This window comes from Hemibagrus wyckioides, linkage group LG09, assembly GCF_019097595.1.
Source record: "Hemibagrus wyckioides isolate EC202008001 linkage group LG09, SWU_Hwy_1.0, whole genome shotgun sequence".
Taxonomy (NCBI): domain Eukaryota; kingdom Metazoa; phylum Chordata; class Actinopteri; order Siluriformes; family Bagridae; genus Hemibagrus; species Hemibagrus wyckioides.
This window is the reverse complement of record NC_080718.1, coordinates 10,711,686-10,737,781: the sequence shown is the minus strand read 5'-3', so window position 1 is coordinate 10,737,781 and position 26,096 is coordinate 10,711,686. Positions and strand designations below refer to the sequence as shown.

The 26,096-nt window shown below is 39.8% G+C and overlaps 1 protein-coding gene across 1 annotated transcript in view; it reads left to right on the top strand.

Moving 5' to 3' along the window:
- Positions 1–1,151: 1,151 nt before the first annotated feature.
- LOC131359606 (uncharacterized) overlaps positions 1,152–26,096 on the top strand; it is a 36,951-nt gene continuing 12,006 nt past the window's right edge. The window contains exons 1-3 of the mRNA XM_058399595.1: positions 1,152–1,630; positions 13,843–13,920; positions 23,338–23,507. Coding sequence (XP_058255578.1) covers positions 23,488–23,507 — 20 coding nt within the window. The 5' untranslated portion in view covers positions 1,152–1,630; positions 13,843–13,920; positions 23,338–23,487. The remainder of the gene's footprint in view (positions 1,631–13,842; positions 13,921–23,337; positions 23,508–26,096) is intronic.

Sequence of the window (26,096 nt, the reverse complement as noted above, 5' to 3'; positions counted from 1 at the left end):
CTCATGCTTATACACACACGTCAGACTCATGCTTATACACACACGTCAGACTCATGCTTATACACACACGTCAGACTCATGCTTATACACACACGTCAGACTCATGCTTATACACACACGTCAGACTCATGCTTATACACACACGTCAGACTCATGCTTATACACACACGTCAGACTCATGCTTATACACACACGTCAGACTCATGCTTATACACACACGTCAGACTCATGCCTATACACACACGTCAGACTCATGCCTATACACACACGTCAGACTCATGCCTATACACACACGTCAGACTCATGCCTATACACACACGTCAGACTCATGCCTATACACACACGTCAGACTCATGCCTATACACACACGTCAGACTCATGCCTATACACACACGTCAGACTCATGCCTATACACACACGTCAGACTCATGCCTATACACACACGTCAGACTCATGCCTTGCACTTAAATGGGTGCACCTCAGATTGGGTCAGTTGGCACTATGAAGTTCAATCTTATTACTCATGTTGTTTGCATAGAAAGCTTTAATCTGACCTGTGTCTTGCCTTTTTAGGAGGTAGAGGAGGATAAGAAACGTGCGGAGCAGGAGGGCATGGCAATGCAGAGCCGCAAAGGGAAGGTTGAGGACCTGACCATCACAATCAATAAGTCCCCCACTGTGAGCCTTTTAGCCTTTCTGCTTAGTACTGACCCTGGCACATACACAAAGCAGACCTCCTATTGCAGTTTACATTATGCAGTTTCATGTTTTTTATTTCATGGTTTAAACTTGTTAGCTTTAATTTATAGCTTTAATTTTAATGTAACAACGAATTTGGTAAAAATGCAGTTAATTCTTTGTGATGTGTTTAGCCCTCACTATTGAAATAACCACATTTTGGTTTCTTTTCCCTGATTGTTGTTCTTCCTCATTCAAGGAGAAGCGTGTTGTAACCAAGAAGGGTTCGGGAGATGTGATTCCAAAAGGGGTGCAGAACCAGGAGGATGTGTCCAACATTTTCAGTGCTGGCCGTGGAAAAAGGAGGCAGATTCTAGTCACTGCCCCTGGAAACACTAAGGCAAGCTTGGCATTGGGTCCATATAAATGTGTGTGAACTAAGAATATTAATGACATCTACCCTGTTCTGGATGTTGTTGGTTTGTCCGGGCTGAAAAATATATATTTCTTGGCTGTTTCCATGGTTACACATTTCTTTTAGTGATCATGTCAGATCCTATTGATTCACTTGTATTGACAGCAACTGAGATGTTCCCCAAATAAGTGGAATGGAAAGATTGGAGTAGACAAGAATTCACATTTTAAACATAAAACAGTTTTGACAAAACAGTACTATTAGTGAGGGAAGAAGTAATTGCTGACGATGCATAGTGAAGCCTGATAGCAAATCTGTAAATGGTGAAAAATCAGACTTATTGCATAAGTAAAAATATATGAATAACTTGCTGTTGATGAACTAAGATGAGTCCTGTCACTGCAGGGGAAGAGGGTGGTAAGTGAAAAAGTGGAGAAGAGTAGTCCTGTTGGTCTTGCAGCAATTAAACACTCTTCTGAGGGCAGAAGGGAGCCTCTGGATAACACTACAGGCAGAAAGGACTGTCCAAAAAGCCAGGTAAGATTAATTAATTGCTATTTGTGTTTGTTCATGATGTGCTGAATTAAGGGTAAGCTGTGATCTGTGGTTTACTGTTACGTCAGAGACAGCCAATGATTTTTTGATGCTCTAATTGTGCGTTGACACTGAGAGTGACTTCAATCCTCATGTAGACTGAAATCACACTTCAGTGCTCACCAGTAGCGATGCTTTTACATTTTATATTGACACAAATATGACACGGCTCTTGACACAAAGCATTACAAGCTTCGAGAGACGTCTGCAAACTTAGCTTTTTTTTACTTTCTCAGTTAAAGCAGTAGTAAGTGATATTCTTCCCAAAGAAATAGCAGGTCACTGAATGGGAAACGGCACAAGATGTGAAAAATGCTTTTGGGTTGTGGTTTTGTACTGATGTGTGAAAATGTGAACCAAGGTCTTATGAGCCTGTAGAAACTAGAAGTCAGGGTTGTGGTACCTATGCTCGGTAAAAAAAAATAGAGGAGACTTTAATTATTAACGTAAACCTCACACCTCAGTGGTTTGGGGTTTGATACTCACCTCTTGTAGGGGTTTCCTCTGGGTACTCCAGTTTCTTCCCCTAGTCTAAAGACATGTGTTATAGGCTGATTGACGTCTCTGAATTGTCCTTAGTGTGTGAATGAGTGTGTGATTGTGCCATGTGATGGGTTGGAACACTATCCTGGGTGCTGTCGTTGCAAACCCTGTGTAAGATAAGTGGGACAGAGTATGGATGGATTGATCCTGGTCGAAGAAACAAAGCAGGAGACTATAATGTTCACGAGCAAGCAAAAAAAAATTCTATAATTCTCCATTGTGGTGTTGGGGGTCAGAATCAAAAAAACTGTTTAAAAAAACATTACATACAACAAAACAAAACATTACACAGCTATTATTACTATATACTATTGAATCAGATACCTTTTGGTTGTGGTTACATGCAGAAAAGAGGTATTATTGGTCTTAGCTTCATCATTGTGGTGCTAATTTCATCTCATTTAACGTCCATTCAACTTTCATATTTGTGGGCTTTGCATGCTAGCTAAGAATTTAACAGACTTCGCTTGCTATTTAGCCAGCATACCTACTTTACTTTGCTTTAAAAACTTATAGTCTACCTGAAATCTACATCAAGAAACTAGCTAGTCAATGCTAGATTGCTAGGTCAGGTTCTTACTAGTCTAGCATTTTCTGAGTAGTCTATAATGGAGATGTTTACAATCGAGTTTATAGTAAACATTAGCTTTTAGTGCCATGTGGTCTTTGCTGTTGTAAATTGTTGTTTGTGGGCACATTCATGACGTGACAAGGTTTGTAAGTATTAAAAGACTTCTCGAGGACAAGCGCTTGGTGTTTTTATGAGATATGTGTATGTATGTCTGGCCATTGTGGGTTAGCCGCAAGATTAGCATCATTTAGTCACTGACTGGAAAAATCACCTGCACTTACTTAAAATGGGCTCTTTCTCTTTTCTGATTATTCATAATATTAAGAGGAGAACATTTCAGCTAATGTTAATAAAATTCCAAGTCACGTCAGGATGCTAGTCTACTAGGTTGTATCCATCTCTTAATGTTTACAAAAACCAAAACAGTCAATGAGTTTTTTACCTGCTAGGATTTTCTTAGACATTTGATAGACCACAAATTAAATATATTATTCTTGCTAGCACTAGCTCGGTTATTTTGACGACAAATTAAATGGACTCCTGCTAAAAAAAAAAAGATTCTAGAGGGAAATGCTTGTGTGAAATGGATTTGTGCAGTACATCACCATGTGTTAATGCGAGAATGAGCCTAAAACTGCTTTTCAACTCTGGCATAAAGCTTATAGTGTAAGTTAGAAGACCCAAAAAAATAAAATAAAATGCATTATAACCTGTGATCACCACCTGCCTGTATCGGTATGCTAAATATCATCAGCAGCTGTGAGCAGGTACAAATTTGAGGAGGTAAAAACCTGCATAATGTATCACAGTCAGAGGGAAAAAGCAACTGTTCCATTTTTCCTCTCCCCCATATGTAGTCGCCTCGTCGCTTCGTTTCTAATTTGCATAAAGCTTTTCAGTTCACCTGCTTCTCACTTCTCATCCTCTGACAGTTACCTCACCTCTCGTCACTGCAGCTTTCCAGCTCTTGTCGAAAATGATCATCATCTTTCTTTCCTGAGCATAACACTTCTTCAGCACCAGTGTACACACTATGTTTTGTATAAGCTGTTAAGTCTAATGCACATCTGGTCAATAATATAGTACCATGCAGTACAGACCATCATCCACAACAGACCTCTGCTCTGATTAGAAACCATGAACCCCCATTCTGCAGCCCCTCATCCGCAACAGGATAGATTCAACTTCTATTTTCAGCCCTAGTATTAGTTCTCACGCTATTAAAGGTGTAGTCAGCTAGAGTTTAGATAAGAATGTTAGCTATAGTATTTCCAACCTCAAACACACAAGTTATTGGTGAAAATATTTGTATTCTATTTGCACATCCTAATATGCCCAAAAGTATTGGAATGGCAAGTTCAATTCTTAGTTTTTGCTATACACTGAAGACATGTGGATTTGAGCTCAAAATATGAATATGAAACAGAATTCCAGTTTTGATTTCCTGATATTTACATCTAGATGTGTTAAACAACTTAGAATATAGCACCTTTCATTTGAATCCACCCTTTTTTAAATGACTTACACTATATTGCCAAAGGTTTTGGGACACCCCTCTGAATCATTGAATTCAGGGATTGGGCTTGACCCCTTATTTCAATGCTCCCAACTTCCCAACTTAGTCTTCGCGCTAATTCATCCCGAAGGTTTCTTTCGGGTTAAGGTCAGGACAGTCAAGTTCCTCCACACCAAACTCGCTCATCTATGTCTTTATGGACCTTGTGTTGTGCATTGGTGTACAGTCATGTTGGAACAGGAAGGGGTCATCCCCAAACTATAGTTGGGGGCATGAAATTGTCCAAAATGTCTTGGTATGCTGAAGCATTAAGAGTTTCTTTCACTGGAACTAAGGGGCCAAGCCCAGAAGCTGAGAAAAGACGGAAAATATGAAGTTGAGCCACAAATGTTCTCAAGTGAGAAAGAAAGGACGAAACCAAAACACATAAGCTCATTCGTCAAGCATGGTGGTGGTAATGTCATGGCTTGTGCTTGCATGGCTGTTTCTGGAACAGACAGATGGAAGCAACAGAATGAATTCAGAGCTCTACAGAAAAAATCAGTCTTCCAGTTATCAGTTGTAAATGTATCCAGTGTAATTGGAAGGAACTTCATCATGCAGCAAGACACTGACCCAAAACACACTGAACACCACAACAAAGGACTTCTTCAGGGGAAAAAGTGAAAGTTTTTAGACTGGCCAAATAAATCATCAGACCTTAACCAAACTGAGCAGCATTTCACCTCCTGAAGAGGAGACTGAAGGAATAAACCCCCAAAACAAACAACAACTGAAAGAAGTTTTAGTAAAAGCAAATTAAAGAAGAATGTAACATTTGGTGAGGTCAGTGGGTTGCCAGCTTGATGCAATTAGTGCAAGCAAGGGATATGCAACCAAATATAAAGTGTTATTTTTATTTTTTTATTTTTTTTTTTAACTTTTAGCCTGTTCCAATACTTTAGCTCACCTAAAAACTGGCTGGACTTTCACCAAAGGTACCATGTTCTAAATCTGGATGCATTTATATCAGGAAATAAATGCTGAAATTCTGATCCATCATTTCAGTCACCTTTTGTTCTTAAACCCAATAGTTTTCAGTGTACAGAAGCAAATGAACTCTTGAAGGAATTTCCATGATTTTTTAAAATATTAAAAATTTTTTATTTGTAATATTAATATTATTTTTATTTTTTTTATTTATTTATTTAATATTTTTAATATTTATTTATTTATTTTATTTTTGTTACTTTTTACATCTTCACTGGATCTTCAGGTGTCTCATACCCTGTTTTAAATAACTATCAGACATTAAGTAATGGCCCTCCCATGACTCCACAGACAGTCTGCAGTGATTGATGTAGAGGCTCGCTGCACTCGACAGCGCTCATATAGCCAATTCACACCAGTTCTTTGCCCGTGCTTTTGAATATTCAACAGGGCTAAATGTTCCTTGTTCTCTTGTCTAGACACAGTGCAGCAGAAAACAGTTGTTCAGTTGTTCCCAAGGATTTTACTGCCCTCTTCCACAACCGCTAAGTCCCCTGCCTTTACATTTTAGATTCAGATTGGTCCATCTAGGATTTAAAGCACAACAAAGACGACGGCACATTTTTTTATTACGTGACACATAAAGTGTTTATTGCAGATGCTTAATGTGCAACTGTTATTTGTGTATCTAAATACTATTGCAATACTAATACAGATAACTGATTGAAATACTTTTTTGTTTGCTTTCATTACTGCCTGACCCATGATTAGATTAAATTAGATTTACTAAGATTAGTGTCTCAATAAAATGCAGAGATGTTGGTTGAGGGGTAGTTTGGAGGCCTGTTTGATGCCTGAAATACCCTTAAAATATATATCAAACATGAAGGGAGCTATTGATGAAAAACATTCAGAAATTTGGCCTTGTTTGGATCAGTTCCAAAGTGTAATCAGAACATCTGCTGAGTACAGAGAAAATCAGGCTCCAGACACTAACCAGAATGTCGGACGGATGGATGGATAGATGGATGGATGGATACATGGATGAATGGATGGATAGATGAATGGATAAATGGACGGATGGATGGATCGATGGTTGGACGGATGGATGGATGGATGATGGATGGATGGATAGACGGTCCACTGTCAAAAAATTGTAAATAGCAGTGAAAATGGGTCTTGATTTCCTGACCATGATGGTGTAAAATCTTTGTATGACAAACAGAAAGGACAGTTTTGTGAAGAAAAACTATTTTAGTCATTTGACCTCACTGTGAGCCTGATGCTACTGCAACCATTTTCTAATTTGGAGTTTCAGGTTATCTGCCATTGATCATTCCATACAAACTACTCATTCCTGAGACAGTCTCTAGCGTGATATCTCGGACGGAAGGACAACCTAAAAGCACAGTGCATCCTGTCGGTTATGAACATTACACTTGAGCAAGAATTCAATAAATCCGCATGATAAACTAGTTGAATGTGCTGTTTCTGTTGATGTTGGAGCCGATTATCCCAAGGTTTGCCAAAAGTATTTTCCTCATGGGTAAACTGGTAGGAATGACTGTAGCTCCTTCTAACTGTATCATTGCTGGAATTATGCTGATATTTGGTATCGATATGTCAAAAATTATGTACAAACAATCCCCCTCGCCATAATATAGCCTATAACATACTGAATAAGCTCCCCATATGCACTGGCTTAGTGATGGCTCATATGTGACTAGCTAACAGAGTGAAGGTTTGAAATACTTCATTTAGTATAAGATATCTAAAGCAAAATGTGGTAAATATATAGCTAATTTAAAGATTAGCTTTAAATTTATGTACATATGAAGTGCATTTAAAGATCATTTTGATGAAAAAGGTGGGTTAACATCATTTTCCATCATAAAAATAAAACAATAATTATAATCTGTTGCAAAAGGTAATGACGTTTTCCTCAGGGATTGAAAAAAACAAGACCAAAATGGAGAAATGGCTAAACCCACATGGGGTGCTGGGATTACATGTTTTTAGCAGAAGCAGAAAGCCACCAGGCTTGAGCATTTTTATTTCTGTGTTTTAGCCAAGACGGTAAACTAAAACCTGTTTTAGTTAGATTTCATAATAACCAGATCCCACATAAATAAATGCTTTTCTAATAGAGCCTGTTTTTCTTTTGGCTAATCTTATTTATTTTCTTATTTTTTTGGGAAATGTAAATTTAAATAAATTAAATATCTGGGTATGATTAGCCTGTTTCACAAGCCTAGCTTATATAATACTAATTTTAATTCTTATTTAATATATACGGTAGGTATAAATATTGCAGCTGTATTAAGATATCACCACAATTACTGAAATTATAAATATTTAAAAAATAAAAGCTCCCTGTAAAGGCTGCTGTGTGTTCGAGATACAGTCATAACAGTAAAGTTGCTGATACAGCTGAGTATTTTCTTATATACTGTAGTTGTTTAGCTTGATGTGAGGTACAGTTTCATCTCCCGAGAATTTATTTCACGGATTGTTTTACGTCACAAGCTTACTCAGACAGCCTGTATTCGTAATACACTAAAAAGACAAAAAAAAAGACCGTGTGGTCAGTCAGATTTAAAACAACATAGATGACATAAGAAAAAGAAAGTTTCCCCATCAAATACTTTGTTGAGGGTATGTAGAGTGAATGTGATCATTTCTCATAGTATTAAGTGTTCTGCAGTTTTTATGTGGATGGAGATACTGAAAGCGAAGAAAGAACTGTAATATTAAAATGAACCGTATAAACAAGAGGCTTCTGTGTGTGATTAACATTTTCTGAAATGCTCAAACCAACCCATCTGGTACCAACATCCCACATGCCATGTTCAGAGTCACAGAGATCAGATTTTTTTCTTCATTCTGATGTTTATTGTGAACGTTAACCAAAGTTCTTGACCTGTATTTGCATGATGCTATGCATTGTGCTGCTGTCACATGATTGACCGGTTAGATAACTGCATGAGTGTGCAGGTGTTCCTAATAAAGTGGGTGGTGATTGCAGTATTTAAGTGGAGTGGTCACAGGGCTAGATATTTTTCCAGGCTGCTGCTGGAAGCTTGGAGGGAAGATAGTGTATTAAAGCTGTGACTGAAAGTGCAGAATGCAGCTATGAGTAAAAGGTTTGTGTAACGCTGCCGCTTCCTGTTATGAGAGTCAGAGGCTAGAGGCTGTAGCACATGGAGGTTTTACGGCTATGTCAGTGTGGGCAGAGCTACAGCGCTACAACACAGAGAAAGAGCGAGAAGCGAGAAACCGCTGACTGCCTGATTCAGTGCTCGCTCATTATACACACACTCGCTCTCTCCCTCCCTCTCTGTTTGTCTCTCTCTCTCTCTCTCTCTCTCTCTCTCTCTCTCTCTCTCTGTCTCGCTCTCTCCCTCCCTTTCTCTCTGTTTGTCTCTCTCTCTCTCTGTCTCGCTCTCTCCCTCCCTTTCTCTCTGTTTGTCTGTCTCTCTCTGTCTCTCTCTCTGTCTCGCTCTCTCCCTCCCTTTCTCTCCGTTTGTCTGTCTCTCTCTGTCTGTCTCTCTCTCTCTCTCTGCAGCATTGTTTCCCAGCATAATGAACAGTAGGTTTTTAAACTAATTAACATTTAGCTGCACTTTGTTCTGAAAGACTAAATTATTCAGCTGGGAGACAAGAAGCAGGGTGCCAGAGTTGGCTGGCTGAGAGAGAGAGCGTTTTTTTTGTGTTTGTGTCTTTGTGTGTGTGTGTGTGTGTGTTGGTGTGGTTGTGTGTGTGTCTGAAGTGTCTCTCTCTCTCTCTCTCTATCTGTCTGTCTGTCTGTCTGTCTGTGTGTGCGTGTTGATGTTGGTGTGTATGCACGTGTGTGTGTGTCTTCATGTTTTTCTAACTTTGTTGGGACAAGAACATCTAATTAATGCAGGAGTTCTCAAACTAGGGCTCGCATCCTGTGGTGGTGAGAGAAACGTATCAACAATCTCCCCTTTTCTTTCATTCTTTATCTTACAAATGAAGTTTAGGAATATGTAAGATTGATTTTTGTGTGCTGTTACTGGGAGTCACATTCTGACAAGCCTCATTTACTATGACTGTGAATAGAGGACATGCAATTTAAGTCTTTCTTAATATCTTGGTACACTACATTTAAATGGTTCATCAGGAAAAATGAACAAATTTTTTATCTTCGCATACTTCTGTACTGTTCTAGACTGTTATTAAGTAACATTAACCGGGTTTCCTGTTACAGTTAGGGTTTATAGTTTAAAAACCATCTCGGGTGCTTCAGATTTCCTGGAGGGTCTGTGTTTTTGGTATCATTTGTGTTGTCTAGATTAGTAACAACTAGTAAATGAATTTGAATTCTGATTTGAGATGGAGATCATGACAACAATCACAACAACAAGTGAAAGTTTTAATAGTGAGGGAGCTCATCAGTGTATTTAACAAAACAGCTCTGAATAAAATCCCTCAACATTTCACAGTTTGGCTTGGTGTTTTAGACAGAGATGTTTTAGCTCTGATGTGCCATCTAGTGGATGTAGCTAAATTTGTCAGTGTGTGAGTGAGCAGTTGTGCGCATGTTGCTGCTGCACAATCATGCAGCATGAACTCATGTGTAAAGTCACTTATGTTACACAAATATAATGTTTCTGACCTTAAACATCTGAAAAGGTTCAGATATTAGTGTCCACAATGGAAAATGAAGGAGGGAGGGAGGGGCAAGGAAAGGAGAGAGGAGGAGAAAGAGAGAGAGTGGGGGGGGAGATGAAGAAGGAGGGAGAAAAGGATGGAGGGAGGGAGAGAGAGTTGGATCAGGAGGGAGGGAGGGGGGGAGCAGGAGCAAGAGAGAGAAGTAGGGAGAAAAGGAGGGAGGGATGGAGAGAGAGAAGGGGGGAGAAAGCAAGAGGGAGAGAGAGAAGGGGGAAAAAAGGATGGAGGGACGGACAGAGAGAGGAGAAGAAGAGAGAGATAGAGCGGGAGGGAGGAAGGGGGAGAGAGAGAGAGAGAGAGAGAGAGAGAGAGAAGGAGGGAGAAAAGGGGAGGGATGGAGAGAGAGAAGAGAGGGGGAGAGAGAGAAAGGGGGGGGAGGGAGGGGGGGGGAGAGAGAGAGGAGAGAGTGAAGGAGGGAGGAAGAGAGAGAGAAGGAGGGAGGGAGAGAGAGAGATGGAGGGAGGGATGGAGAGTTAAGTGCTAGATTTATTGTTATTAATTGATAGTTCTTTCCCACACTGGGACATTCTTCACAGCAAACAATATAATGTATAGAACTTGTTATTACATCATCCCTCCCCTGTGTGTCTCTCCGTCTGGCATTCAACATCTCACTCAACACCAGAGCTTTTCACACTGCACTTAACCCTGAGTTATCATTGTTCTGATCCCTGCCTTTAACCCCAGCTTGAGGTTTTATTTATGCAGGGTAATGAAACGCTGCTCTGAAGCGGCTGCTTTTGCCCTGTTAATGTCTCGTCCGTAATTGCGATCCTCCCTTCCTTCCTCATCAATAGTAGCTCATAGACGAGTGCACACTTTCTTAATGTGGTCTCACAAAGCCTTTACTAAAAACATGAAAGTTGTTTGTGTCATTTGCTATTAGTGAGGTGATGACTCTTGGGACTGATGCATAATTGTAAAAGTAAACACAAGTCTATCCAAAAAAATATTCATATAACTTGCTCTTCAGTGTCTTTTTTTAATATATATTTTTGCCTTTGTGTGTCTCAGGATGGATAAAACAGCCAAAGATGATGTGAATGATGTGTCAGTGATGTGAAAGCTTGAGACAAGTCGTTTATTTAAAGCGGTCACACGCTGTATTTATCCAGGCATGGGGGTTAATGACGCCAGTATGCAGATAAGAAGGTTAAGCCAGGGTTTAGGAATGTACAGTGTCAGTATCTATCTATCTATCTATCTATCTATCTATCTATCTATCTATCTATCTATCTATCTATCTATCTATCTATCTATCTATCTATCTATCTATCTATCTATCTATCTATCTATCTATCTATCTATCTATCTGTCTGTCTGTCTGCTTATCTATCTATCTATCTATCTATCTATCTATCTATCTATCTATCTATCTATCTATCTATCTATCTATCTATCTATCTATCTATCTGTCTCTGTCTGTCTGTCTGTCTGTCTGTCTGTTTATCCATCAAACATGTATTTGCAGTTGTGTGTTTGTTTTTAAAATAAATATGTACAGTTTGAGATATAATTTAAATTCAGCTATTGCCTATCAGCTCTGATATCTGGAGGGAGTTCATAACAAGATATTTCCGGACTCTACAAATGACTGCAAGATCAAATCCAGATGACTGTTGCAGAAAATGTGGACATCACAAGCTGATTCTGTGGTCATGGCCAAAAGGAAGAAATTACTGGAAACATGTGTTTGATGCTGTTAAAGAAGTCTGCCATCATGAGATTAAAAAAAATATATTAAAAAGTAGTCCAGTGTATCCTGAAGGTTTTGAGGGTAGAGCTAAAACATATTGGCTACAATCCAACTGTTTATAGCGAGGGGAAAACATGATTCAATCCCTTGCTGATTTTGTACGTTTGCCCACTGACAAAGAAATGATCAGTCTATAATTATAATGGTAGGTTTATTTTAACAATGAGAGACAGAGCAACTCGAACCTTCAGCTCCCTCCACAGATTTTCTCTGGGATTAAGGACTGGCTAGGCCACTCCAGGACCTTAATGTGCTTCTTCTTGCACCACTCCTTTGTTGCCTTGGCCGTGTGTTTTGGGACATTGTCAGGCTGGAATACCCACTTTCACGACCCATTTTCAATGCCCATGGCCCCGTCCATCGTCCCTGTGATGCGGTGCAGTTGTCCGGTCCCCTTAGCAGAAAAACTCCCCCAAAGCATAATGTTTCCCCCTCCACGTTCGACGGTGGGGATGGTGTTCTTGGGGTCATAGGCAGCATTCCTCCTCCTCCAAACATGGCAAGTTGAGTTTATGCCAAAGAGCTCGATTTTGGTCTCATCTGACTACAACACTTTCACCCAGTTCTCCTCTGAATCATTCAGATGTTCACTGGCAAACTTCAGATGAGCCTGTACATGTGCTTTCTTTAGCAGGGGGACCTTGCGGGCACTGCAGGATTTCAGTCCTTCACAGCGTAGTGTGTTACCAATTGTTTTCTTGGTGGCTATAGTCCCAGCTCCCTGGAGATCATTGACAAGATCCTCCTGTGTAGTTCTGGGCTGATTCCTCACCGTTGTCCTGATCATTAAAACTCCATGAGGTGAGATGTTGCATGGAGCCCCAGACCGAGGAAGATTGATAGTTATTTAGTGTTTCTTGTTCTAACTGTTTTCACCTTCTCACCAAGCCATTTGGCGATGGTCTTGTAGCCCATTCCAGCCTTGTGTAGGTCTACAATCTTGTCCCTGACATCCTTGGACAGCTCTTTGGTCTTGGTCATGGTGGAGAATTTGGAATCTGATTTGATTAATTGCTTCTGTGGACTGGTGTCTTTTATACAGGTAACTCCCTTTAAGAGAGTGCTCCTAATCTTAGCTTGTTACCTGTATAAAAGACACCTGGGAGCCAGAAATCTTACTGATTGATAGGGGATCAAATACTTGTTTTACTCATTAAAATGCAAATCAATGTATAATTTTTTTGAAATGCCATTTTTTTGTTCTGTCTGTCACTGTTAAAATAAACCTACCATTAAAGACTGATCATTTCTTTGTCAGTGGGGAAATGTACAAAATCAGCAGGGGATCAAATCATTTTTTTCCCCTCACTGCAAGTGTATTACATCCAGATGGTTAAAACCTGAACCTCGACCGTACAGTGTCTGGGTAGAAAAAGTGTGTGAAATGGAACAAGTTATATATGTGACATTAAAGCGATGGACACTATAATGCTTTTATTACTGCAATGAGACAATTCATTCCTTGTCTTTTCTGATCCAACTATTTAAATAATATTGTTTTTATTTGTCTATATATATTTTTTGTGTATATTATTTATGTATTTGAGGTTCATATCAAAACTAAACGATATTAAAACTAATTTTAATATCATAAATAAAAAAAAAATTAAAAATGTGTATTTAATGGCTCTGTCAAAGCTATACACACACATGAGTTGTGTTGAGTGTCGTCATTGTAGTGTTGAACATTCAGCCTGTAATATTTCATCTTTACCTTTACACCGAAACAACTGACTTTGTCCAGTTGAGGGCAGTATAATCCTTTACCCAAAGCACCTTTAACCCTTGGTCTGTTGTGTTTCTTTTGTGTGTTGGGACACATTTTATTTTTGTTGAACTGCTAAATGCAAGCAGTTTTCTAAAAGCATGTTGCACTGAAATTCTGTAGATGAAAGTCATTTTCTCTGATTTATTAAAATAGTAAAATGATCCCTAGCAGGTTTTTGTATAAACAACCATATACTTACTGTATATACAACTTACATTACATGTAGTAAACTCATATTTACAACTGAATTTTCTTATTTATATGAATTTAAGTGTATTTTATTGTCAGATAAAAACCTGTTTGCTGCTACTCATTAATTTAATCTCTCAATCTTCAGGTTGGAAAGAAGCAGGAACGAAAGTGTCGAGTTGAGTGTGCTCATCATGGATTTACTGATTATAATCCTTATCCCCAGGTGAGTCTCTCTCTCTCTCTCTCTCTCTCTCTCTCTCTCTCTCTGTGTCTCCTCTGTATCTGTGTCTCAGTGTGTTGGCTCTTTCTGTCTCTCCTTGTCTTCTCTTTCTGTTTGTCTTTATCTGTCTTGATGTCTCTTTCTCACTCCCTCCCTCCCGCTCTCTCTCTCTCTCCTACTCTCTGTTTGTCTCTATCTGTCTCTATCTGTCTCTTCCTGCCTTCTCTCTCTCTTTCTCTTCTCTCTCTCTCTTTCTCTCTGTCTGTCTTTCTGTCTCTCTCTCTCTCTCTCTCTCTCCCCCCCCCTCTATCCTCTTGCTAGCTAATACTGAAACAGCATTAGGAAAATTTGAGCTTCATGTGTCATGAGTCTGAATTGTTTTTCAGACATAGAAGGAGACATGCTTTTCTAATAAAACCTGAACACAAACCTCATGACAATATCATACAGGACATGTTGTGCTCTTCTGCAGGATGTATTTGTTGTTGATTTCAGTAAACTAGGAGCAGCATTCTCATCCATCTCAGCAGGTGTAGCAGTGCTGTGTATCGGGTTTGGTTTTTTCTTTTTGGCTGCGTTTCCCAAATCCTGCTGTAAGTAAGAAGAGAGTAGTGTGATACACGATCACCTGAAAAACAAGGCCTAGTGCCACTAATAATAGCATCCTGCATGTAGCCTTGAGGAAAATAATTAATTAATAATCTGCAGAGTAACAGAGGATATTAAACTGTAAGCACACTGGGAGCCTTTACCCAGATTAAAAACAAACGATGGACAGTCATCATTTTTATGTTTATTGATTATCTACAAAAATGTATTTTAATATTTTCCTAAACCAGACAACAAATTATTTAAACTATTATTAAGCTGGCGTTGATGAAAACTGACATGAAGTAATAATTTTGTTTGTTTCTCTATATTCTGTCTGACAAACACATGCACTGTCATGGAGAGGAAGAACTTTTAATTCAAGTGGGGGAAAAAAAGATATTAAAGAATATTAAAGAAGCTTTTCCCTTAGTGTTTCATTGAATATCCATTTATTAACTATTACAGCTAATCGAAATGAGGCATCATAAATAATATTTGTTTGGCTTGTAATATTTATGATTTACTATATCTCTACTCTATACTAAATGAGATTTTATTATTACACTATATTTACCAAATCTGTACTCTTTAAGTTCTTCAATAAGCATAGAGGAGGCTTTAATGTTGAAATCCCATCCGTATTTTGAGGCAGTTACATTCGGAGGAATCGTGTACAGGGTGAAACAATAAAAGAACCCTGTTAGCAGAACCCCAGCTGTTCATCATGGGTTTATTTATTATATTCTATCTTCAGCTCCATGTCTCCTTAGCATCCTTTGAGATCCGTTTAAAATGAGACATGCCCCTGTCATATACACCAACTAATAAACCTCTGGCGAATCCCCTTTGTGGTAAAAGTGGCGTTTCTACTGGTTGTGCTGGGAAGATTATGTAAGAATCACATGTGTGGTTTGTGCATGCAGAACTGGAACAGGAAAACTGATCTAGGGTCAGATTGCAGACAGGGGGCACTGCATATCACATGCTCGGCAGCTGCAGGTGTGGATATCGTCCAGGGAAATTTCTATTTCTAAAGCTATGTGTAGAAATTGACATTGGGAAATATGGCACATTAACAAAAACTGTGATCACTTGACTATAAAAATGCCTGACAGTGAGACAGATGCTAAGAATATCATTGAATGGTATTATTAACAAAAACAAGTCCATAAATGGATTGAATTAGATTACAATGTGTGTTACTGTGCATGGATTGGTTGGTGTATGTGATTATCCTAACATTGCAGTGATGAGGGAGTTAGTCATTCAGTCAGTCTGTAGATTATTAAATCCCTTTGTTAGTTATTCAGTCATTTAGTCAGATTGAATAATTGACAGTCAGTTTATCAGTTAATTAGTTAGTCTGTCAGTTATTCAGTTAGTCTGTAAATCATTCTGTCCTGGCAGGCATTCAGTCAGTCTGTCAGTTTTACTGTCATTCCTTCAGTCATTCAGTCTGTCAGTTATTCAGACAGTCTGTCAGTTTTACAGTCATTCCTTCAACCATTCAGTCTGTCAGTAATTCAGACAGTCTGTCAGTTTTACTGTCATTCATTCAGTGTGTCAGTTATTCAGACAGTCTGTCAGTTTTACAGTCATTCCCTCAGTCTGTCAGTTATTCAGACAGTCTGTCAGTTTTACAGTCATTCCCTCGGTCATTCAGTCTGTCAGTTATTCAGACAGTCTGTCAGTTATTCACTTAGTCTGTAAATCATTCTGTCCTGGCAGGCATTGTCAGTTTGTCAGTTTTTCTGTCATTCCTTCAGTCATTCAGTCTGTCAGTTATTCGGACAGTCTGTCAGTTTTACTGTCGTTCATTCAGTCTGTCAGTTATTCAGACAGTCTGTCAGTTTTACAGTCATTCCCTCAGTCATTCAGTCTGTCAGTTATTGTCAGTCTGTCAGTTTTTTAGTCATTTAGTCAGTCTGTCAGTTTTTTAGTCATTTAGTCAGTCTGTCAGTTATTTAGTCAGTCTGTCAGTTACTCGGTCAGTCTGTCAGTTTTACAGTCATTCATTTAGTCTGTCAGTCATTCATTCCTATCAGGCATTTAGTGAGTCTTTCATTTATTCAGGCATTTAGTCAGTCTGTCAGTTATTCAGTCTGTCTGTAAGTCTTTCAGTCCTGTCAGGTATTTATTCAGTCTAAGTTAATCTTTTAGTTATTCAGTCAGTCTGTCAGTTTTACAGTCATTTCTTCAGTCCTGTCAGTCATCCGGTCAGTCTGTCAGTTTGTTTGGTCAGTCATTTAGTCTGTTGGTCACTTTTCCAGAGATCAGAGAGTAGATATGTTGTGGAATTGTGTTACTTGCTTTGTTCATAACAGACCTAAATATCTTGGCTTGTTCTTATTGTAACGATGCCAAATCAAATGAAGTAAGGAGTTTCCGTAGCAAGAACTGACTTTGACTTTGCCTAATTTTCCTTGTAGTAACCTCCAGATAAAAACGAAACAAATGTGTTGAACTTGTTTGTATGAAGGCAGATGATTAATTAAAGTCGAGGAAGCTGTTTCTTGTCAGACACGAATGACCTAACGGCTCTGCTCCAGAGGGAAGAGCACATGGCTTGTCATGTACGTCATACTTTTCGCTGTATTCGTAGTAGCACTTCCTGTTTACTCAAAACTGATTTCACTTGGAACAAATCTAAACCTGCTCTGGCTGTTGCTTTTGTATAGTATAATGTAAAAGTCCAGGTCCTTTTATATTCAAATCTAAAAATATCACGTTCCACTAGAGAGAATTAATAATCAAAAAGCAGTTATATGTACTGCCTTCATGAAATTCGGCTTTTAGAATATATATATGTATATTTAAATATTTTGTACAGTATGCTTACTTAATATTTCAGCTTTTATTATAATAATAATTATTATTATTATTATTATTATTATTATTGTTATTATAGTAATAATATATCATACTTATATCATAGTAAAGGAGATGAAAATTATTGTATGTTAAAGAAAAATAAGGGCGTTTTGCAATGCATATTTTTATAAATGTGTCTCTTTAGGCTAGTGAGAAAGTGTTTTATTTCTATTTTAATATTTATTTATTTTATTTATATTTATTTTAAGTCATTTAAGTTGCGCTTCTGATTACATAAGATATACACATGGCACAAAGTACACCATAATGTCTCAAGATCACAGGTTTGAATATCAACAATGCCACAGCCTTGTTGGGCATGGCATTCTCTCTCTCTCTCTCTCTCTCTCTCTCTCTCTCTCTCTCTCTCTATCTCTTTCTTCTGTCAGTCATAGCGAAGCCAATTGTGGATATTTTTGAGCTCATGTATGTGGAATTGGGTGGAAAGTACTTTCCTCTAAGTGTGGTGTGTTACTTCACCCTGTGACACTACTCACAAAAAGTTAAGGATATTTGGCTTTTGGGTGAAATTCATGGAAAATGTAAAAAGTTCACGCTACAGTGATATAATATCATGAAAGTAGGGCATTTAAGTAGAAGCATGCAATGGTGATTTCCTCATCTCAAACAATTTATTGAAACAAAAGCTAACAGTGGTGGGTATACCACAACAAAAAATGTCACTGTCTCAATAATTTGTCATGTGCCCTTGACCATCAATTATAGCTTGACAACGACGTCTCATGCTGTTCATGAGTCGACTTATTGTCTGCTGAGGCATGGCATTCCACTCTTCTTGAAGGGTGGCCCTCAGGTCATTGAGGTTCTGGGGTGCAGGGTTACGAGCCTCTACACAGCGACTCAGCTGATCCCATAGGTTTTCTATGGGATTCAGATCTGGAGAAAATGCAGGCCACTCCATTTGAGGTACCCCAGCCTCCAGCAGCCCTTCCCTAATGATGAGCTGGATCATTGTCGTTCATGAAGATGAAATTACGTCTGTGTTGTTCATGCAGGGGCACAATGACTGGATTAATGATGTTATTCAGGTAGTATTGGCTTGTCACTGTAACATTCACAAGATGTAGGGCAGTTCTGTATTGAGTAGACACACCTGCCCAGACTGTAACACCTCCACAACAGTGGCTGATGCATAGCGCGCTCCTTGACATCTCCAACATCGTTGGCGGACATCATTTCTGCTCAACGTGAATCGACTTTCATCAAAGAACAGCACTGAGGCCCACTGGTCCCTCATCCAGCGTAAATGCTCCCTGGCCCGATGCCTGTGCCTGGTGGTGTAGTCAGATACCATTGCAGGTCGTCTAGCACGCAGACCACGCTGATGTAAACGGTTTCGAATGGTCTGACGTGACACTTGGGTGCCTCTCACCTCCCTTAAATGTGCCTGGAGTTAAGTGGCATTCATCATCCGGTTCCACAGGGCACTGTTCACAATGAAGCGGTCATCAGCGTGGGATGTGGCCAAAGGACGTCCACTTCTATGCCTTGCTGTGACTCTTCCAGTCTCTCTGAATCTCTGTCGCAACCTGCTGATGACACTCTGTGACACTCTAAGCTCAGTGGCCACTTCCCTCTGAGAACATCCTGTTTGAAGCCTCACAATGGCGAGGTACTGTTGATCAATTGTTAGGTGTCGTCTTGGTCTCATGATGTGAAAATGTGAACAGCATGATGAAGAGGACTGTTTAAATACCAATTCTAATTGAACCAGAAAATTTATTGGTCGATTCATGGATCAAACACCAGTTGTGAATTTTGCCGTTAAGCACCTTGTTAGAGAACAGCAAGTTACGCAAAAAGTACTGAAACACTGAACAGTTGGACATGTGCATTCAAAAATGTAGAGAAGGTCAAATTAAGTTCACCTGTAAAAGTTATAGTGCATTTTAGGTGCATCCTGAAATTTCACCCGAAAGCTGAATATCCTTAACTTTTTGTGAGTAGTGTGTGTGTATATATATATATATATATATATGTATATATATATATACACACACTATATTGCCAAAAGTATTCGCTCACCCATCCAAATAATCAGAATCAGGTGTTCCAATCACTTCCATGGCCACAGGTGTATAAAATCAAGCACCTAGGCATGCAGACTGTTTTTACAAACATTTGTGAAAGAATGGGTCGCTCTCAGGAGCTCAGTGAATTCCAGCGTGGAACTGTGATAGGATGCCACCTGTGCAACAAATCCAGTCGTGAAATTTCCTCGCTCCTGAATATTCCACAGTGAACTGTCAGCTGTATTATAAGAACGTGGAAGTGTTTGGGAACGACAGCAACTCAGCCACGAAGTGGTAGGCCACGTAAACTGACGGAGCGGGGTCAGCGGATGCTGAGGCGCATAGTGCGAAGAAGTCGCCAACTTTCTGCAGAGTCAATCGCTACAGACCTCCAAACTTCATGTGGCCTTCAGATTAGCTCAAGAACAGTGCGCAGAGAGCTTCATGGAATGGGTTTCCATGGCCGAGCAGCTGCATCCAAGCCATACATCACCAAGTGCAATGCAAAGCGTCGGATGCAGTGGTGTAAAGCACGCCGCCACTGGACTCTAGAGCAGTGGAGACGCGTTCTCTGGAGTGACGAATCGCGCTTCTCCATCTGGCAATCTGATGGACGAGTCTGGGTTTGGCGGTTGCCAGGAGAACGGTACTTGTCTGACTGCATTGTGCCAAGTGTAAAGTTTGGTGGAGGGGGGATTATGGTGTGGGGTTGTTTTTCAGGAGCTGGGCTTGGCCCCTTAGTTCCAGTGAAAGGAACTCTGAATGCTTCAGCATACCAAGACATTTTGGACAATTCCATGCTCCCAGCTTTGTGGGAACAGTTTGGAGCTGGTCCCTTCCTCTTCCAACATGACTGTGCACCAGTGCACAAAGCAAGGTCCATAAAGACATGGATGACAGAGTCTGGTGTGGATGAACTTGACTGGCCTGCACAGAGTCCTGACCTCAACCCGATAGAACACCTTTGGGATGAATTAGAGTGGAGACTGAGAGCCAGGCCTTCTCGTCCAACATCAGTGTGTGACCTCACAAATGCGCTTCTGGAAGAATGGTCAAAAATTCCCATAAACACACTCCTAAACCTTATGGACAACCTTCCCAGAAGAGTTGAAGCTGTTATAGCTGCAAAGGGTGGACCGACGTCATATTGAACCCTATGGATTAGGAATGGGATGTCACTTAAGTTCATATGCGAGTCAAGGCAGGTGCGCGAATACTTTTGGCAATATAGTGTATACATACAGGGGTTGGACAATGAAACTGAAACGCCTGGTTTTAGACCACAATAATTCATTAGTATGGTGTAGGGCCTCCTTTTGCGGCCAATACAGCATCAGTTCGTCTTGGGAATGACAGATACAAGTCCTGCACAGTGGCCAGAGGGATTTTGAGCCATTCTTCTTGCAGAATAGTGGCCAGGTCACTACGTGATGCTGGTGGAGGAAAACGTTTCCTGACTCGCTCCTCCAAAACACCCCAAAGTGGCTCAATAATATTTAGATCTGGTGACTGTGCAGGCCATGGGAGATGTTCAACTTCACTTTCATGTACATCAAACCACTCTGTCACCAGTCTTGCTGTGTGTATTGGTGCATTATCATCCTGATACACGGCACCGCCTTCAGGATACAATGTTTGAACCATTGGGTGCACATGGTCCTCCAGAATGGTTCGGTAGTCCTTGGCAGTGATGCCCCCATCTAGCACAAGTATTGGGCCTAGGGAATGCCATGATATTGCAGCCCAAACCATCACTGATCCACTCCCATGCTTGGTGGACTCATCAGAGAACAATACATGTTTCACATTGTCCACAGCCCAAGATTTTCGCTGCTGGCACCATTGGAACCGATGTTTGGCATTGGCACGAGTGACCAAAGGTTTGGCTATAGCAGCCCGGCCATGTACGTTGACCCTGTGGCGCTCCCGACGGAGAGTTTTGGTGGACACAGGAGAGTTGAGGTCCACATTTAATTCTGCAGTGAGTTGGGCAGCTGTGGTTTTATGTTTTTTGGATACAATCCGGGTTAGCACCCGGACATCCCTTTCAGACAGCTTCCTCTTGCATCCACAGTTACTCCTGTTGGATGTGGTTCGTCCTTCTTGGTGGTATGCTGACATTACCCTGGATACCGTGGCTCTTGATACGTCACAAAGACTTGCTGTCTTAGTCACAGATGCGCTAGCGAGACGTGCACCAACAATTTGTCCTCTTTTGAACTCTGTTATGTCACCCATAATGTTGTGTTCATTGCAATATTTTAAGCAAAACTGTGCTATTACTCTGCACATTCCACCAGTAAGAGCAGAGTGTGAAGGTTTAATTAGCAATCAATGAAGATTGGCTACCAGACAAATTTAGCCATGGTCAAATTTAGCCATGAAACCTCCAACACTAAATTGGCCAGTGTTTCAGTTTCATTGTCCAACCCCTGTATGTGTAGATATCCAATCAAAGTTTGGACACACCTTCTTTTCAACATTGCATATTAACACTGAAGATATTGAAACTATGACAGAACAAATATGGAATTATGTAGTCAACAAAAACATGTTAAATAACCCAGAATATATTTTCTATTTTTGATTCTTCAGAGTAGCCCCCTTTTATTTTGATGATGATCTTGAAGATGTTCCCATATCTGTTAAGTACTTTTTGGCTGCTTTTCTCACTCTCCAGTCCAACTCATCCCAAACCATCTAAATTGGATTTAGGTTGTGTAATTGTGCAGTCCAGGTCATCTGGTGCAGCACTCCATTACTCTCCATCTCAGACAAATAGCTCTTACATAACCTAGAGGTGTGTTGGAGGTCATTGTTCTGTTGGAAAACAAATGATGGCCCCACTAAGGGCAAACCAGATCGCTGCAAAATGCTGTGGTAGCCGTGCTGGTTAGGTGTGCCATCAATTTTAAAGTCACCAACAGTGTCAACAGCAAATCACCCCCACACCATGACACCTCCTCCTCCATGCTTCACAGTCAGGAACCGTCCGTTCACTCTCTCTACGTGTGTTTAACAAAGATGCGGTGGTTAGAACCAGAAATCTCAAATTTGGACTCATCAGACCAAAGGACATTTTCCCACTACTCTAATGTCCATTTCTTGTATTTCTTGGCCCAAGCAAGTCTCTTCTGCTTATTGTTCTTCTGAAGTAATGGTTTACTTGCTGCAGTTCGACCATGAAGGCCTGACTCATGCAGTCTCCTCTGAACAGCCGATATTGAAATGTCTGCCACTTGAACTATGAGAAACTTTCATGTGGGCTGTAATCTGAGAAATCTGCGGTTTCTGAGACTGGAAATTTTAATAAACTTGTCCTATGCAACACAGTTAGCTCTTGGTTTTACTTACCTTGGACAGTCCTCATGAGAGCCAGTTTCATCATAGCATTTGATGGTTTTGGCAACTGCACCTGGGGAGACAAAGTTCTTGACATTATTCAGATTGACTGACCTTCATTCAACTGACCTTCATTCAAGTAATGATGTACTGTCTTTTCTATTATTGACTCTGTACCCACCCTTCCTCTGCACGAGGCGACTAATGGTCTAAAGCACAGTAAGAAGGCAAGAAATGTCACAAATGCTGTGAACTAAAAACAATACCTCATGAATCTGATGAGAGGATGTCATGAGTGTGCCAAGCTATCATCAAACCTAAAACCTAATTCTTTCATAGTTTGGATGCCTTCAGTATTAATGTACGATGTTGAAAAGAATAAAAATAAAGAAAAACACTGAAGGACAAGGTGTGTCCAAACTTTTAACTGGTATTACATACATTGAGAAGGATTAGATTTTTACTGGTTTGTATCATTTTAGCCAAAATGAACACAATATTTTAGTAGCTAAATGAATGACTTTGTCTAAACCATGTCTTAAGACGATAAGACTATCTTTTATTCCTGTCTTATCCTTTTTAGCAAACCGAAGCGCTGACTGATCTCAGTGTCCCCACTTCCAGCGAGGAGCAGCTGGAGTACCTGCGCTGGAAAAAAGAGAGAGAAGAAATTGACCGAGAGCGTGTGGCTCGCCACAAAAACTCCCAGGGCCAGTGGAGGAGAGCCTGGGACATGGACAAACCTGAGCTTACGTAAGCTGCCGTGGCCATTCTCCGCCTGTCGCATGCTGTCTGTGTGCATGTGTACATCTGCGATTAACCCATTTGTCTTGGTTTGGGCCTTGTCCTAATTTCCTTTGTCTTTGTTTGTTGAGCTGTTTCTCTTTCTGCATGTCTAACTGACACTTAAATGATCATTTTCAGTTCTTTTGTGAAAGCTGACTTGAATGTTTGTGGGTTTTGTGCCTTTTCAGTGTTTTTCATACCGAAAAAAACAAAAAAATAAATAAAAGGATTAAAAAACAGTATGATTTTTAGTAGATTCCAGAGGAAGTTTATTTTAAAGGGTGTGTTTTTTTTTTTTTTTTTTTTAGAAAGTTGTACAGAAAATGAATTAAACACAGCAATTCTGATTATCCCCCAATTAACATGGTCATTCTAACATTATGGTCAATTAAATGGGTAATGTACTGATGAGTGACAAATTAAAGGAAAGACCAGTAGCTCTCTTGGGGATGTTAGACTGGTTTACTGGACTATTTTTGGCTTCACTTATCCCTTTAGGAGAAAGACTTGCTGCAAATCAATACTTATGATCTCCGAAGGATCTTTATGCTGAAACCTTTAATCCTGATGGGAGTGCTCTCTTCCAGGATAAAGTTTTTTCATCAACAATACATGAGGGCTCAATGAATGGTTTAACCAAGCAGAAGAAGGACTTTATTTGTCACATATACTTTACAGCACAGTGAAATTCTTTCAGCACGTATCCCAGCTTGTTAGGAAGCCGGGGTCAGAGTGCAGGGTCAGCCATGACATAGCATCCCTGGATCATAGGGAGTTAAAGACTCCATGGAAGTTCTGTGTCTTGAAACCCCCTTGAGTATTAACCTTTAGCCACCTTTACCCTTCCAAAGAAGGGTAACTCATACACAGCAGGAGTGTGTGAATCTGTGCTCAGGCATACTGAAGCCTTTCTGCTCAATTATGGTGGACCAACACCTTCATTTGTCTGTATTAGATGACCATGGGAATGTCAGTCTACATATTACAGTAAAATGATAGCAGTAACATGCATGTTGCTTAACACTCATACACCCTACACTAATACAATACTCGGTCATATGATGCATGTGTCCCTGATACATGCGTGAAGTGGTCATTAACTCAAACTGGACAAAAAGGTGATGCTGTTATTTGCATAATATGAGTGACAACAACAATAGCTATTGTAGCAATAGAATTCTAAGTTGTTTTAGATATTAAAGAAGAAAATATTAAATGTGTGTATGAATGGGAAAGACAAAATTAGAATTAAAATGGAAGGGTTTTAAAATGAAAGTTTTTTTTTTTTTTTTGTTATATTCATGCAGAGGAGAGCGAGCTTACTGTATTATTGAAATGTAATTTTATTGAAAGGTTATTTCAGACTATAAAAATCAGCTCAAGCTGTTTGTTATTGTTAAATTATGTCAAGTGCTTTTATGTGTGAAATTATGGGATCTGAGCAGCAAGTCTATGTTTTTCCCATCAAATTGAGACTGTTAAAAAATGGCTAAAATTTTAGACAGTTCCTGGCTGTATTGTTTGTTTGTTCCCCCCCACATTTTCTTTTGGGCTACTTTCTAAATCCGTTGTTGGCTGGCCAACATTTTGAAATGGCAGAAAAGGCAAAAAAGCATCATCTTGTTTGTTTATATTGATGCAGGTGTTAAATACCCAGCAACCTTCCAACAGACGCACACTTTCAGTAGGCTTTAATTCAGCCGGATACACACTCGGAGAGAGAGAGAGAGAGAGAGAGAGAGAGAATGTGGGTGGCACTTCTGAGTCACGAGAACGGTTGAAAGCGTATGTCCATGTCCTGACCTGTTGTTCGAAATTTTTGAAGGTGGGTGAATGTGTGCGAGTCAACACTGGCAAAATCATCTACAGAAGAATTGACCAACAAGAGGAAAGCAAGTGTGGGAGGGACAGAAATTAGACGGGGAAGGAAAGGAGAATAACATGGACATCTGTTTGATCAGGCCTCTCATTATAGAAAAAAGTAGTTGCAATAATAATAATTATTATCAATAAAATTAATAATACTTCTAATAATGTCAAGCTAGTTTCTGCTAGATGGGTTTTAAGCAGATGTTGGGCTCCTCTAGTTTCATGTCTTGCTGAAGGTCACAGCAGAAAAACGTTTTCCTTTGTCCCCACCAGTCGTTTTCTTCCTGTTTGTATGTAAGAACATCAAATCTCTGCTAAGTTCTGTACCCCATGTCTGGAAGTCCTCAATTCCCTTGTGAGAGAAACACTGCATGGGAAACAAAGTCTATTTTTAGACAGGCTTAAAATACCTTGCCTTATTTGGTCTAGCTTGCAAACACCATAAACCGAAGTGGAGTGGGAAACGTCAATGTTTAAGGCCAAAATGTTTAGTGAGCGCTGCATAAATTCAGACTGATGATCGGTAGAGTTGTACAATTAAAAAAAAATAACATCACTCGGGTTGGATCCAGAAGTCTTTCTTTTAGGATACCGGCATGAATAAATAGACAGAAACACTTCCCGCAGGCTAAGAGTTTTCGTTTCTGTTTGCATCTGTGCTTTTGAGCAGTAGTAGCACCACTCACA